Genomic DNA, 15,378 nt, shown 5'->3' with positions numbered 1-15,378 from the left:
GCATGCTAAGCGGTTTATTGTCTCTTATCGTTATGTAATAATATCTTAGGTAATAAATATTTATTTGTGGTACAAAAAACAAGGACTCCTTGTGTAGCTTATTTTGGGGCCTATTTCGAAAATGTTCAAGTAAAAATGTCAAATAGTAAATGTTAATATCAGACAGATTTTAGCATCCAGAATACTCTTGTATTGCCGTCCAGAAATTGAAATCGATGCCTTTAAAAGAAGAGCAACATCGAACCTTTAATTACTAGGTTCATAGAAGCTCCTCATCTGTACCATGTCCCTCCTGTTCCGTCCCAGTTCGGCATCAGCGGCCCGTTCTGGTACGCCGCCGGCGCCTCCGTGCAGATCATCGTGTTCGCCATCTTGTCTATCGAGATGAAGATGAAGGCGCCTGGAGCTAAGACGTACCTGCAGGTACAAGACGTCTTTTTATCGTCTTACTTTGGTGTCCGTATGTCTGGTTGTGTGTGTGTTTCGGCGGCTGACACAAGGCCTTGCTGAGCCCAAGGTAAGGTTGTCATTGGGAAATTTCACAAGGCGGTTGCCCTAAAGGTCGGAGTGTCAACAATGACAAGGCTATATAACAGACGAAAAATACGTGCTGAGCTGTCGAGCTGAATTGAATTAAATGTTCACATACATGTCGAGCTGAATTGAATTAAATGTTCACATACATCTGATTCTTCTCGGGTCACCACTACTACTACACTCTTCCCCTCCAATTCAAGCTGAGAAGACCATAAATTGAATTGAAATATCGCTCGCTGGTTGCAACTTTATTTCCATAATCGTTCAGTACAGAAAAGAGTCACCAGCGATTGATCACTAGCGATTTCTCTAGTTGACTGTTTTTAGTATCTTTGCCTTTTGTTATAAATGACCAGTGTCGTCCAGAGACCCGTGTGTTTTTCACGCATCGGCCCTTGATGACTCGTATCTCTCGGTCAACGCATTTTCAATTTTGTTTGTTTGTTTGTTTGTTTTTAGGTGATCAAAGCCCGGTTCGGCGCGAAGGCCCACGTGGTGTTCTGTGTGTTCGCTCTCCTAACCAACGTGCTGGTGACGGGAATGCTCCTGCTGGGAGGCATAGCCTCGATCACAGCCCTCGTCAACGGCCTCAGCACGGAGACCGCATCCATCTGCCTGGCCATTGTTATTGGTAAGTTCTTGCGAGGCCTGCAGCATATGCTATAGGTCTATATTCAATGTGTGACATGGCTTTCAAAGTACAGTGTAATTAGTAACCATGCCTCTAAATTAGACGTTTATAAAATATGCTACTCATAACATCCTCCTAGGTCTACATAGGAAGGTGGGTTATAGCTTTGTAAAGTATGATGGGGTGATAATTATATTTTTCAAAATGTTTTGGAATACAACACGCTTAAAAGCGTGTTCTATTCCAAAACATGATTTGGAATACAACAGAGTGGAATGCATTCCAAAACATGGTCCATTCAATATATAATTGGAATAAAGCTCCTCCTTTACGCATCCAAATGGCGCGGGTGGAATTTTCCGGATGGGTTGATGCATGTTGACTATCCGGATCCGTCTCGGCCTTTTTAGGGAAGCCAATAATCAAGTACGCCTTTTTTGGGAGGTCAATAACCAAGAACGCTAACATCAAACATACAACAGATTTCGTAAAGCAAATGGGCCCACCCGATGCTTTATGATTTAAACCTACCGACTTCAAGTTTACAATGCTGCTGAAAGTAAGTCTGAATATACAGGGATATTAGAAAATGATAAAAAAGATGATTTTTCTTATCGTCGTCGTTGCTGTTGATATCCTTAAACTATCAATTATCTACAGAGATCCTGTATCTATTACAAATACGCAAAACCAAACTGCAAAATAATATCTCCATCTTCCATGAAAACGGAATACTATCACTATTACTATCATCGAATTTGAAGTTACGTCCATCTCCATAGACTATTGTATACACTGCTAAGGCCATGTTGATTTGATTATATGGATGACGTCCTCCGGGAACCCCAAAATTGATGCGCGCGTGCGAATAAAAAAAAAGTTTTGCAAAAAAAAGTTGTTTTCATTATGAGATCTACGTGGTCATGAGGGTTGAACAAATGGGACAGAATATGATTTGGCGAATAATCTAGTCTTCAAGTTCATTTCTTTACAATTTCGTCTTTTTCGTTTGATTTTGGCAATCTACGACATTGGTATGGTTTTTTTTGTAACTTACGGTATATTTTTGCTCATTTTGCAACTGTTTTGTACGATTTACAGTATGGTTGAAAACTTTTTTTTTTGAAACGGCCGAAAATTCATGCGCGCGTGGATGTCATCCATATAATCAAATCAACATGGCCTAACTAGTATTTCCTGTACCCCATGCAGGTTCGTACACGCTGATTGGTGGACTCGGTGCGACCTTCTATGTCTCCTACTTCAACACAGCTTTGATCTTCACCGTGCTGATCATCATCATAGCAAAGGTTAGGTTTTTTTCAGAATATACTTTGACTTAGCAATGATTTTGAAATAAAATAAAAAGTTAAAGCGATACTATGTAAGATTTTTTTCCAAAACTGTAAGTATGAATAATTGAAATTTTCTCATCTAGATTGTTGCTTCCGATAACTTTGAACATATTAGCGTCGCTATTTTTGCTTTTCCGGCGACTCAGCGCAGCACGAGAATAAGTTGCGCTAGGCCCGCTGTACTTTAGGAGGCTTCTAAAACTAATGTAAACAGCGATTTTTGTTAGAATCTTCGATCGATCGATCGGCAGCTTCCAACCCTTTTTGCGGCGCAACGACGTTAATCTTTTACTCCCCTAATGTCATTATGAATCCAGGTAGGCTTACAGGGCAAGAAAATGTGTAAAATAGTGCAAATAAAAAGGGATTCGAAACACGGTCGATTTAGTACGTGGCGTGACGGCTGTTTTTCAATTGGCATTACGATATAGATTAGATCTGTATGAGTCTAGCCAATGATTTGAACACATAGAAAACAAATTAATCTGATGAGACGCTATTCTCGGACCTCGGCCTCCTTTTTAAACTCTAAAATGTACATGTATTGCAGACAGAAATTTGATCAAATGAGTCTGCTTGATCCGAAACGAAAGGTCCTGCGTCTTGTGATGTCTTAATTTTAAAAACGCATGTCTCGGACATACTCGGACATTCATTTCATCACGTTATACCAAATCGGGAAATCTAGCCAGGCGCGAGAAAACAGGCGGATCAACTCTTTAAAATGAGAGACGTGTTAAGGATAGAACGATAAATCAGCTAACAGTATGTTAGTGTCGTCGCAAATCAAGATCTAAAATTACCACTCATTTCTACCAAGAAAGTCCTTGTTTCTACGTAACAAAGGTACCGTTTTATTGGCTGATTTGCAGAAATCCCATACATTTTTGGCAACGCCTGAGGAACGTAAGCATTTGCAAAAATGTATTTTCATGTGCCCATGATAATCTACAATATTATTAACGTGCTAAGGCCACACCGACGTAATTTGATGGATGACATCCGCGCACGCATTGATTTTCGCCTGTTCTAAGAAAAAATCACGTCCTCCGAGTCTCTGAGGCTATAGACCTGGGTAGTCCATGGTAGTTAGCGACAATACGGAGCCGATGGTAACTCCGGAGGAAGGCATCCAGGCTGCCGAAGCTTCAGTGTCGATTCATAAATTCCGCAAAAAGCCAGCATGTGCCGGGTTGTCGTATATGTCGCTATGTACTGCCACAAACTCACAATACCAGTTTTGTATTCCTGTGGTTTAGTAGCATTTTTATTTTTGGCCGGAATTTTTTTTTTATTCGCCCGCGTGCACTAGTTTGGGGGTCTTCAGACGATGTCATCCATAAAATTAAGGCGGTGTGGCCTAAACTGGAACCGAAAAAAAATGAAGGGGCAGCGAGAGATGCTGAAAACTACCTTCAGCCTGTTTCCATCATATAACGACCAAGATTTCAAGGATCAGTAGTGTGGTAATATAGTAACAGTGTTATTTTCGCCATTAATTACTACCAGTTGTCCTCCTGGCGCTACTGCCACACTGTCGGCAAAGAACAAACCAGAAGCGGCTGTGCGAACGTACCGCCCGTCCTTTGTAAACAGTTCCACTTTCCCACCGAGCCCGTCTGCTACAAGAATGTTATCAGAACTGTCCGTACAGATTCCCGTCACTTCTTTTAGCCTCTCATCACCTCCAAACTTGAACAGATAATTGCCGGTTTCGTTGTACACATACACATAAACGTTTGCCCAGTAGTCGGTCATGAAAATGTTTCCATTTTGTCCTACAGCGACCGCTCCAACGTGCTCCAAACCTTGCTGCACCCTGAACTTGCGAACAGCCGTGCCGTTTAAATGCAAAACCTTTACAACTGAATAGTCAGACCAAGCTTCTGTGACTACCACATGACTGCGAAGTGCGTCCACTGCGATGCCATAGAAACTATTAGAGGTCTGGGTAGGATAAAGTGTTGTTATGTGATGTCCTGTATTTGTGTACCGAACAATGCGTCCTGATGCCGACAGGCTACAGTCACCAATCAGCCATAGATAGCCATTCCCGTCAATGGTAATGCCTTTAGGTACAATCAACTCGCACTCCTTGTCTGACGTGATGGTGGGGAAGTCTCGAAGGTAAACGCCCTTCATGCTGAATACCTGAACCCGGGCGTCAGAGTTCTCACATACGAATATCTCGTTGCTAGGCGACACCGCAACATTGCCCTCTCCTGTTCCACCGAAGACAATTGTCGTTTTTTCCACCTCGTCAGTTCCTTTTCCTGAGAGGGAGCGAGATCAAAATTTTGATCAATCTACTGAAGGCAATGGTGCTAACTTAGTGCAGTACAGTGTTTAGTTAAACCTAATTTGAAGTAAGAATAAGAGAATATGTTATTTTCCTGAGCTGATACAACTTAGTAACTTATAAGCTAATTGTTTCTTCTCCCCGTACTGCTACCTTGCTAATAGTATAAGCTTGTTTATTTTAATACAGAGACTCCCATCCAAGGCGTTTGCATGTATGTCCAAGGCGTGTCTATGTGCATTACCTTCAGTGTTGGTTGGATGAGATGACGTGTAGTTCACATGCCGGTCTGTAGTTTTATCTGTGAAAGCATTTAGTATTGATATTAGTCGATCTGCTAAAAGCAAAAATGTTAACTCAGTTTAGTGCGACGTTTTGTAAGTTACAAGAATATATGGATATTATTTTCCTGAGCAGGCACAACTATATATATAAAATATATATATGCAAAGTCCATATTACCTTCAGTGCTGGTTGGTTGAGGTGACGTGTTGTCCACATGTCGGATTCCATCCGTTTGGTCTGTAAAAGTGAGGTCCGGTCCTGTCTGAGACAACAACAAAAGAGCTGTTTAGAAAAAAACGCGAGCGGCGACGATCCAAAGCCAATGTATCTCACCGAAGAGCTACTTTTTCACTGACAGGGAGAACTGGCGCTAATGATGTACAGTGCACCATACATGATTGTATACAATGTCAGAATAAATGATGGGGGACCCCCCCCCGTGTTTTGATAGGCCGGTAATAGTTGACCACTACTTAATACCCCGCTCCAGGTACGTGCATGTTGGGTTTAAGGACTTTACGTCCGGAGGCAGGGCCTCTAACCACTGGACCACACACACTACAATTGACAATGGAATTACTTGTGACCTAAGTAAACGCGTACACAACGTCACCACTATATTTACGGAAATACAAATGATAACAAGTAACAATAATAACCATGATGGATAATATCCTTTTAGTTTAAAACACATCAAAAAGTACAACTCACTGTTGCCCCAAAACTGTCTTGCTTCAAATTCCCTGGTATGAATGCTCCAATGAGAGCTACAGAACTAACCAGTATCACCACGATCACACCTGTAGTGATGACGCGCAAAGGATCTGGAAAACAAAACAAAAAAGAACACCTGTTCTAAATTACACGGCACGAAATGTTGTCTATACTACCTCCTCCCTTCTAGGAAAAAATACAGCCATGCCATATCATCTTGAGCAAAACGTCTACGAATTCGAACCATTCAATTCCCAAACTACTGGTGAAAACACAAACTGCTCGATAGCTCTAGGTGTTAAAGTAGGTGTTCTAAGCCGCCTGTACCATATACTGGTACTGTACACTGCAATTAACAGTAATAAACATACATGTTAGAAAAAGGGATGGGTGTGTTCCCAATTGACTATTAGCAGAGTAATGTATGTCAGTATAACGTATCTTACCTCCACATGCCCGTGTTTGTGCATCATTTGGAACGTACATAGGGTTGGGATGCAACGCGTTACCACTGTACATAGGGTTGGGATGTAACGCGTTACCACTGTACATAGGGTTGGGATGTAACGCGTTACCATTATCAGGGTTGGGACGTAGTTCATCGCCCCCATTGCCAACAGCATGGCCGGTAGATGTTTGGTTTTCATAATAATGTTCTTGATCATCGTCATAAGCAACGGCGTATGGCTGGACATCGGGGAAAACATCCCCTTGCTCGTCATGCGTCCTGCTGTGACCGTACTGATCATACGCCACTGCATATGGACAGATACACTCCTCAGCAGACATGACTTCACCACTGTCTGTTGTGTGACTAGAGTGACTTGAGTTTTCCACATCCTTCAACTGTTTAACGACAGTTTCCGTTTGAATGTCCCTATGGTCGATCTCTTCTGGTTCACTGTTTGTATCACAGATCCCGACATCTGGTCTGTCCATACAGGCATCGTCGGCATCTCGACCGGACTGATAGACAGTGGCTGGTGTTTCTCTGTGACAGGTGTCCGACAGTCGGTGTTGCACGACGCTCTGTGCGTTATGACCGTCAATATCATAGATGTCTTTTGACGGAGATTCTTCTGCGTCTACGAGTGGATTATCAACATAAAGTGTTTGATTCTGTTCAGTTTTTCCGACGTTTGTATAAGAATCACAACTTGCCTGTAGAGATGAATGTTCTCTACCGCTGTCAGTGCTGAAATCCGGTCCGTCATCTTGATCAGAGTGGACGTCCTGTAACCGTTTTTCGAAGTTTACGGGTGAGATGTCCGTTTGTAACGGGTCTTCCACGTGTCCTGGTGAGATGTCCGGGTCTTCCATGTGTCCGGCTGAGATATCTGTTTGTCGATCTAAACTGGTTCTGTACTGGCGGAGCTGGGGGTTGAATATCATGTAGAACTACAGGTTCTGCTGTAGAGACAGGGTGAGATAGGCCGGTTTGTGTCTCCTGTATGTTAGCGGGTATTTCACACCCGGTGCCTCAGTCAGAGTCGTCAGCAGTTACTGGATCCATCAGAAAACTGAGTCAGAGCTGAATGCTTTTCTACTACTGCTCTTCTCTTGACAGAAGCTGATCAGGAATTTTAGTCTTACTGGTTTGTGGTTCTGTGGTACAACTGTTCGTCTGAACTACTTGTGGCCATATATATTGTTGTTGAACAATCAAACTAGTCCACAGACAATCGTTTCACGAAATTAACAAGCGGTTTGTCGACCTAGATAGATTCAGATTAGTCTGGCCTATTTTTACAACCTTACAACGCAGATTAATAGAATTACAAAAACCAATTCATGGCAAAAGATTTCGGACAGAGGATTCCAATTGCGAATCAGTGCATAGATCTTGTGATAACGCAGATTTACTGACAGGTCAAGACGTTAGTCTGCCACAGCTATTTATATGAAAAATGTTATAACGAGTTTCACTCGCCTTTTCCACCCTAAAACGTATTTCATTCCCCAAGCTACCATATCAGCCTTATCTATTGGGAGAAGCACGTCCTTCTTATTTGAGAACGTGGAACAATCGATGTACGCGCGGATGACATCCATAATTTCAAGTCGTCCTGTCCTTCAGGCCTTAGAAGCAGAATTCTAGAAATAAACTGGAAAAACAGCGCGTAAACCCAATAAGAAACCATATTTATGGCCCTTGTTTATTGCGTTTAGGTTGTCATTGTCAGGATCTAGGAAGTTACTCGCTTAAATCTACTACATAACCAAGTTGTTAAACCATGAAAGCTTTTGATTGTATCATGACCCATAACTACCCATAACTTGTTAACAATAGTGTTTATTGCATATTCCTGTTTAAGCTGTATATGTGCTTTTACAGTCTAAAGTAGAACTTTTGAATTAGAAATATTTCAGATCATTCAGTCATAAAGCTGCCATAACTAAGATTATGGAGGCCATCTATGCTAACCCTGCCTATTTGCCCCACACTACAGGTGTATCTGGTGGGAGCAGACGCCACCCAGAACCCCCTGGGTAGCGCGGACGCCGTGTTTGACCTGCTGGCGTGCAGCAGTGGTCCGGCCGGTAACAGGGACCAGAGTTACCTCACCTTCTTCTCCACCGGAGGTCTGATGTTCGGCGTCATCAACATCATCGGCAACTTCGGAGCCGTCTTCTGTGACCAGGCGTACTGGCAGAGCACCATCGCGGCACGGCCTTTACAGGTAAGGTGTTTTACGGCATTTATTTCGGCACGGCCTGGAATGGTTATAAGTCAATATACGTTAGAAACCACCACATATATCGGTTAGTGTCATCAAAATGATTCGACAACTTCGGAGCGGTCTTCTGTGACCAGGCGTACTGGCAGAGCACCATCGCGGCACGGCCTTTACAGGTAAGGTGTTTTACGACGTTTGTTTCAGCATCTGAAATGATAACTAGATAAGTTAATTTCAAATATTTTAATATACAACTTACCGCATATATTAGCAAAGCCCCTGTCACACATAACCGAACATTGCCTCCCAAACACTGGCCGTACTCACCCAGCCATGGTTAGGAGTAGGTTGGGGCGTGTTTCCATATGATTCGCAAATTCGAGAATTGGTCATGACCTTATAAGTCTGACAATTTTATTTGGGTAATGAATGATTGAATAGCAAAGTTCTTTATTTACAATCACTTGCTTCGTTTTGATAAACGTCTGTCGTCTTCACCATTACTTTACGTCTGGGACTTCATTATCAGCAGTAGCACCCAGATTCAGTGCAGAGTGAACCTGTCATAATTGTCATGATAAAGATGACAGGCAGTCATCGAAACGTTGCCTCTCGTTAAACAAGTGATACTGAGTAAAAAAAAAACTTTGCTATTTAGTGTAATGCTATGTTTTTGCCCATTGGACATAAACACTCAACACCATGACCTCCCGTTGTCTGTAGGGCGTGTGGGGGTTCATCTCCGGCGGGCTGACGTGGTTCGCCATCCCGTTCTCCATGGCCACCACCGTGGGGCTCGCCTACGTGGCGCTCGGCACGGTCAAGGGCGAGGCACTGCTCTCAGGGGAGGACGTGGACAAAGGTGGGCAAGTCTCTTTTGTGCAACTCCAGTGTCTCTAACTAAAGTATCGCTTGGTTTCCACATACATGTACAGATGAAACTATTTCTTGCTTGGCTCGGCAGCAATGCCCAGCAAAATTGACTTCACTTACTTCAATACATTGTTTTCAGAGTGGAATATTCAAATGTTTCCAAAATATGTTCTCTGCCCTGCGCAAATGTTTTGTGTAGGTCCTATCCAATCTGTTTTGAAGCTAACACGTAAGCGTTTAGGTTTCTGGGTCTGTACCGTACAACAGTATCAGTTCTACAAGGATAAGAGAAAACAACTTGGATCTCCGATTTGTTACGGTGTTGGGAGTTTTTTTAACAACTAAATTAGATTTATCATACCACCAGTTGCAGTCAGGTCTTTCTGATTCCTAGCTCTGCAATCTATTCTAAGCATGTAACATCGGCACTACTTCTAACACGTCACGTCTCGCTCTCGTCCCCAGGGCTGGTTGCCTCTGTGGTGGTGAACCAGCTGATGGGTCACACGGGTCAGGTCATCCTCCTGCTGATGCTGCTGATGGCAGTCATGTCCACAGGGTCAGCCGAGGTCATCGCAGTCACCTCAATCATCGTGTACGACATCTACAAGGACTACATCTGCCCCTTCAGGAGGGTGAGTCAGGAGACGTTTTGAAACTATGCAAGCTATCGAAATATCCTAATCTCTTGTCTCATATGCATCCCAAATAGTTCCAATTATTTTTTTTCAGTGTTTTTGTGCTTTGTCTTTTTTATCATACTTTTCGTTCCATAAGACTGCCAGGCCGGGCTCCGGTTTGGAAATGTGACCTCAGCAATAATCAACCGTTTAGGGCACCGCAGATGGACCCTTCTCGATTTCAATTCCTCTTGTAAAAATTGTGATAGAATCCGAGAATCGAAAGAGTCTGAAACAGATTCCGAAATATGAATAAACAGATAGTAGACAGATAGACTAACCTTTGTTTGAACCTTTGTTTATTCTTGAGAATCTTGAATCACCCTGTGGGCCTCATGAAATTATAACAAGAAATGTGCGTCCTACAGGACCTCCATGAAGACGACTGTGTCCTTTGCGGGAAGAAGAGAGAGAACGCCATCAGCGAGGCCGAGAAGTGCCTCTGTCATCCCATCTCCTCCTGCACAAAGTGCCACGAGGAGGACCGCCTGCGCACTCAGCAAGCCGACTTCTACCACTTCTACCTGCCCCACGCACGCCGCCTACCGGAACTACATGGAAATGCTGCTGGGGAAGAAGAACATCTACATAGTGGTGGTTACCGTGGCAACGGTTCCCCTTGTGCTTCTCGCTGATGCGGCAGGTTTGTTTGTTACCTCCGGGGGAGGAGACATCCTTCCGCGGAAGGGTTTTGTGAGAGATTTAGATTTTCATGTTCGCAGCTGTTTCTAGCGTTTGGGTGGACGGATTCTTTTGAGACTCGGTATATGTTTTGCTATTGGGCTGCAGATAGTGCACGTTCTTTTGTTTTTATTGTATATGTGTTTTCGGGCGTGAAAATGGTGCCTTTTGGTGGCCCCAGAACACCCCTTTGAGCGTGAAAGTGGTCGCAACCGTTGACCTTTGGCGTGTATTAGGTATTGTCGGTCTCGTCCACGAAGGGTGACCCCTCGCACAAAGGGGTGTCCGGTCTCGATAAATTCTTTGTTTAAAACCCTAGTCCTGCGGCGCGCAACAATTGTTGTTGTTGTTGTTGTTGTAAACAACATATAAAGATATACAATAAAAAGCCCGGAGGTATAAAATCTCAGATTTTACTTGTTTAATGTTTTATTTAGTTTGTTACCTGGGTGTGTTGATTGGTCTTAAGTGTTGAATATGTTTTCCACAGGGTTAAACCTGGGTTGGTTGTACCTGTTCATGGGTGTACTGATCGGGGCTGCAGTCATCCCTATCGGCATGGCGCTGTTCTGGTCGCGCACCACGGCGGGCGGGATGATTGCCGGGGCGACAATCGGCTGTGTGCTGGCGGTGATCTGCTGGCTCATCACCGCGGCCACCTTCCCGGGCGGACTCGGCGGAGGGAACTTCATCAAAAACACCGGTTAGTCATAGTTACAAATTTGGTGAAACGGTTGTGTCCAAACGAAAACACAGGTAAAACCCATACTTGATGAGTATTATGTCTGGAGGTGCAATGTTTTCATAGATAATATTTCAAGCTCATTGAGCATTTCAGATTCCGTTTTAGCCTTCCAATGCAACAGTTCTATGGGGGTAATTACCATAATGTCCTCTTATTTCTTACAGATGGCAAGAAGAGCTGATCGTTGTGTTTTTTTTTTAAATCTAAATGCTTCTTCTCGGTGCCTATCCTCTCTATATATATAACAACAGGTTGGTTAACGACGAATAACCCTTGTCCTGCTGGCAATGATTATATACTCCCTCTCCGTGCTGAAGATTTTAGACCCTCTTTTAGGAAAGGCTACTGTTTTTACTTGGCTAGTTTTATTTACGTTTAAGTTACGCTACGATGTTATGCATCAACGAAAAGTTATGAGTCTGTACTTTTTGAAAATGTTGGTTTCTCGTTTCCAGGCGACCAGGTGAGCATGATCGTGGGTAACCTGGTGAGTATCCTGTCTGGAGGCGCGATCTGTGCCGTGGTGAGCGTCGTGCAGAGTCTCCGCAAGCCGAGCGGCGAGCTGGTGAAAGAGTGGGAGAAAACCCGCCGTGTGGACAACCCGCTAAAGCCTTGGGGACCCACCTACCAGGTTTGTATAACGTGCATGCTACACAAGATACATAGAGAAGGCTGGTTGTAGCTGTTTATCGGTAGTACCAAAAAATAGAGGGGCTCATCACGTAGCTTGTTTGTGGGCTTCAGGCATAAAATGAACAAAAATGTGCTAAGCAATTGCAATGGCAGTTAATATCAATATCAGACAGATATTCCACATGAAATGCTTAGTTGTTACCAGTAGATACAAGGTGAATTTCATTTCTAAGATAAATCGGTATACATCATTATTTTCTGGTAGTACATTTTACTTATTATGCAGAGATTTAAAAAAAAGATTGTTACCCATTTCACCAGAGCGCCTACAAGATGACGTCAGCCAACAAGCTGAACGACCGCCCGTCCTTTGAGGAGATCCGCCGCTTCTGCCGAAAACCCCGGATGACCGCGCTGATTGCTGGGATAGTACTGAGTGTCGTTCTGGTCATTATCTGGCCCGCCGGCATGTTGGGGGTGAGTGAAATTTCCGTTTCTTTTATTATCTTGAAAAGGCTATATTTTTTCGCTCTTGATAGAGGGCATGCCGGCAGTATAAGATGCTTTTACTGATCTGTATCTGTATAGCCGGTATAACCGCCTTTCGGCGTAACACACCAGCTTCGCAGGCACGCGGCGTGGCGGCAGCTGGCTATATTACACCCATCGACTTGTTACACCTAGCCCTTGAACTGCATGATGCTGCATGTACATGTGAATTAATTTAGCTTTGAAGGTTTTGTAGTTGTCAATAGTTATCACTTTAAAGATTGAAAGAATACTCTACATCTGCCATTTTCACACTGCTTCTTATACCGTTGTTAAATGCTTATGAAATTCATGCATTATTTATAAACGTTGTTCCGATATTTGAATAGCATATCCTAAATTTAAACCGCTAGTTGTGTTCTTCCTTGATTTTTGACAATTGATTTTATTACTAATTTATCATGAAGATGTTGATATTTTACCGTCAAAGTTAAGAGTTATGAGCATGGAATCAGAATGTCTTAAACATGTTGTGCTGTGTTTTATCAGTGTTATCTGTTTTGGAGTCTTTGTTCCAAAGGTAAAAGTCCCTCCCTCGTGGTGGGCATCTCTTCACCTGTAACAAGAAACAGGAATTAGGTGAAGGAGCACGTGTTTAATTGTTGTCGTTGTTACTCTCATAGTTACTAAATGTTTTATTCGTTGTCTCAGGTGGGCGTTATGAACGGAGCCGAGTTCCAACACTGGGTGAACGTGTCCCAAACCTGGGCCTTCCTGGCAGCCGCCTTCCTCATCATCGTGCCGCTGGTGCAGGAGGTCATGTCCATCTACAACAACTACCGGGTCAACAAGGCCAACGGAAACGCTGACCCGGAAGTGAACGGGACTGTCGTCGGTTCCAACGGAGTCAATCCTCCTAATGCTTCATTTACAACTCGTCTGTGAAAAGTCGATAAACTTTTGATTATTAATATGAATTATTCTTAAGCCCAAAAGTATTTAAAAAGTAGTTTCAAATTATGAAAGGTGTACTTTTCCTATGGCAGGTCCTAGTATTGTCGATGTGAACTGAGGGTATTTTAACTATAGTATAGAATTTTGGTATAATTAAAGGCATTGCTATTTTCATATTAACTGTTTAACTAGCTAGTTTGAACACAAGGCATTCCATACTTCATAATACCTTAACTGTTAGAGGCACATTACGTCTGGCTTTAAACATACAAACCTCTTATCCATGTCTATCTAGTCTTCCATGAATTACACACCATTGAACAATGTACTAGTAAGACTTAGATATTTAAATGTTAGATCTAACAAGTTGTTCGGTGTAATGTAGCTAGCTGCCGCCACGCCGTGTGCCTGCGAAGCTGGTGTGTTACACAGAAGGGCGATTATACCGGCTATACAGATACAGATGTAAATGCTACATAGTGCGTGGGTAGCATAGACCTCTAGTAGCCAGTGTGACAAAAGAGTACGCGGCCTTGCGAGTATCAGTGCTTGATCTCCCTGTTGTCAGTGAATAAGGTTAATAGTTACCGCTCAGTGGGCGGCCGGGTTCCGCTGGGATTTTACGCAACATGATTTCTGCAGCTGGGAGTTTTGAGATAAGAATGTGAATAAGACTACGTAACTCCGTCTGCTTGTAAGGTGAAGGTAACACTAAAAAGATATAAACTTTTTTTCTTTGAAGTCCTTGAAGTCATATGTGTGTTACTAAGTGAGTGTTAGTTTGTGTTTGTGTGTGTATCTTAGTGTGTGTATGTGTGTTAGTGTGTGTGTGTGTGGTTATGTGATTGTGTGATTGTATGATTGTGTGTGTGCGTGCGCGTGTTTGTGTGTTTGTGTGTGTGTGTGTGTGTGTGTGTGTGTGTTTGTGTGTGTGTGTGTGTGTGTGCGTGCGCGTGTGTTTGTGTGCGTGCGTGCGTATGCGTGCGTGCGTGCATGTGTGTGTGTGTGTGAACATATGTCTGTAAACAGCAAAAGTTGTGGATGAATTCGTATAATATATATTTTGATATTTTAGAAGGTGTTGGCAGTTTACATTAATTTTCTAACAGAGAATTCATACAGATTATGCTATGTAATTACGCCAGTAATTTCTACGTTCAGGAATAGCACCTCTTCTACTTATTTTACATTTGAAGTGAATCACAAATTTCTATGATAGGCTCGGTGTCGGCATATCGTACTTTCCTTGACCTTCCCAACTAATGGATCCGTCTCGTCTGAAATATCACTGCCATCACACGGCGGCCTGTTGCTGTCCCATGGCCCGCTGTAAATACCATCAGCGGCGGGGTCTCCGGAGAAACCTTTCTCCCACAGAGCTGTTATTATGCATGGTGTTTACAGGTGACGCAGCCTGTTTCATCTAAAGGCTGCAATTTGTAACATTTTTAGGCAAAAAATCAATATTTTATGTGTCATTTACTATCACTTTGCAACATATTTGTGCAGTATCTCACATTTTTGACATTTATGATTGGCGCTGAAACAGTTCACAAGAGGGGCTCTTATTTTGTGTCACCACCACAAAGTCAACAAATATGACACCTGCGTTTCCAGTTTTTTTTTTTTGTAAATACACACGCACGACGTAATATTTTGACACCTCCACTTCCCAAATGACATAATGTGCAATGCCGGCCGGGGTTGATTCTACTTGATTTGTGTAGAAATTGACAGAAAACTTACTCTTTGTATAATTCTAATGTAGCTTTGAGGCCAAATGTACATAATGTATGGGGGATATCGCGTATAGACTAAATCTGA

General features: G+C 42.9%; 1 protein-coding gene across 1 annotated transcript in view; it reads left to right on the top strand.

Annotated features, from left to right (window-relative positions):
- Window positions 1-13,779, top strand: part of LOC109472720 (urea-proton symporter DUR3-like) — a 31,000-nt gene extending 17,221 nt beyond the window's left edge. The window contains 12 exon segments of the mRNA XM_019772572.1: window positions 307-423; window positions 997-1,168; window positions 2,381-2,478; window positions 8,272-8,502; window positions 9,223-9,361; window positions 9,838-10,007; window positions 10,421-10,575; window positions 10,577-10,695; window positions 11,224-11,436; window positions 11,934-12,109; window positions 12,433-12,588; window positions 13,312-13,779. Coding sequence (XP_019628131.1) covers window positions 307-423; window positions 997-1,168; window positions 2,381-2,478; window positions 8,272-8,502; window positions 9,223-9,361; window positions 9,838-10,007; window positions 10,421-10,575; window positions 10,577-10,695; window positions 11,224-11,436; window positions 11,934-12,109; window positions 12,433-12,588; window positions 13,312-13,545 — 1,980 coding nt within the window. The 3' untranslated portion in view covers window positions 13,546-13,779.
- Window positions 13,780-15,378: the final 1,599 nt, after the last annotated feature.

This window comes from Branchiostoma belcheri, unplaced genomic scaffold (genome assembly GCF_001625305.1).
Source record: "Branchiostoma belcheri isolate BF01 breed outbred unplaced genomic scaffold, Haploidv18h27 scaffold28, whole genome shotgun sequence".
NCBI lineage: Eukaryota > Metazoa > Chordata > Leptocardii > Amphioxiformes > Branchiostomatidae > Branchiostoma > Branchiostoma belcheri.
This window is presented reverse-complemented; position numbering and strand designations above follow the sequence as displayed.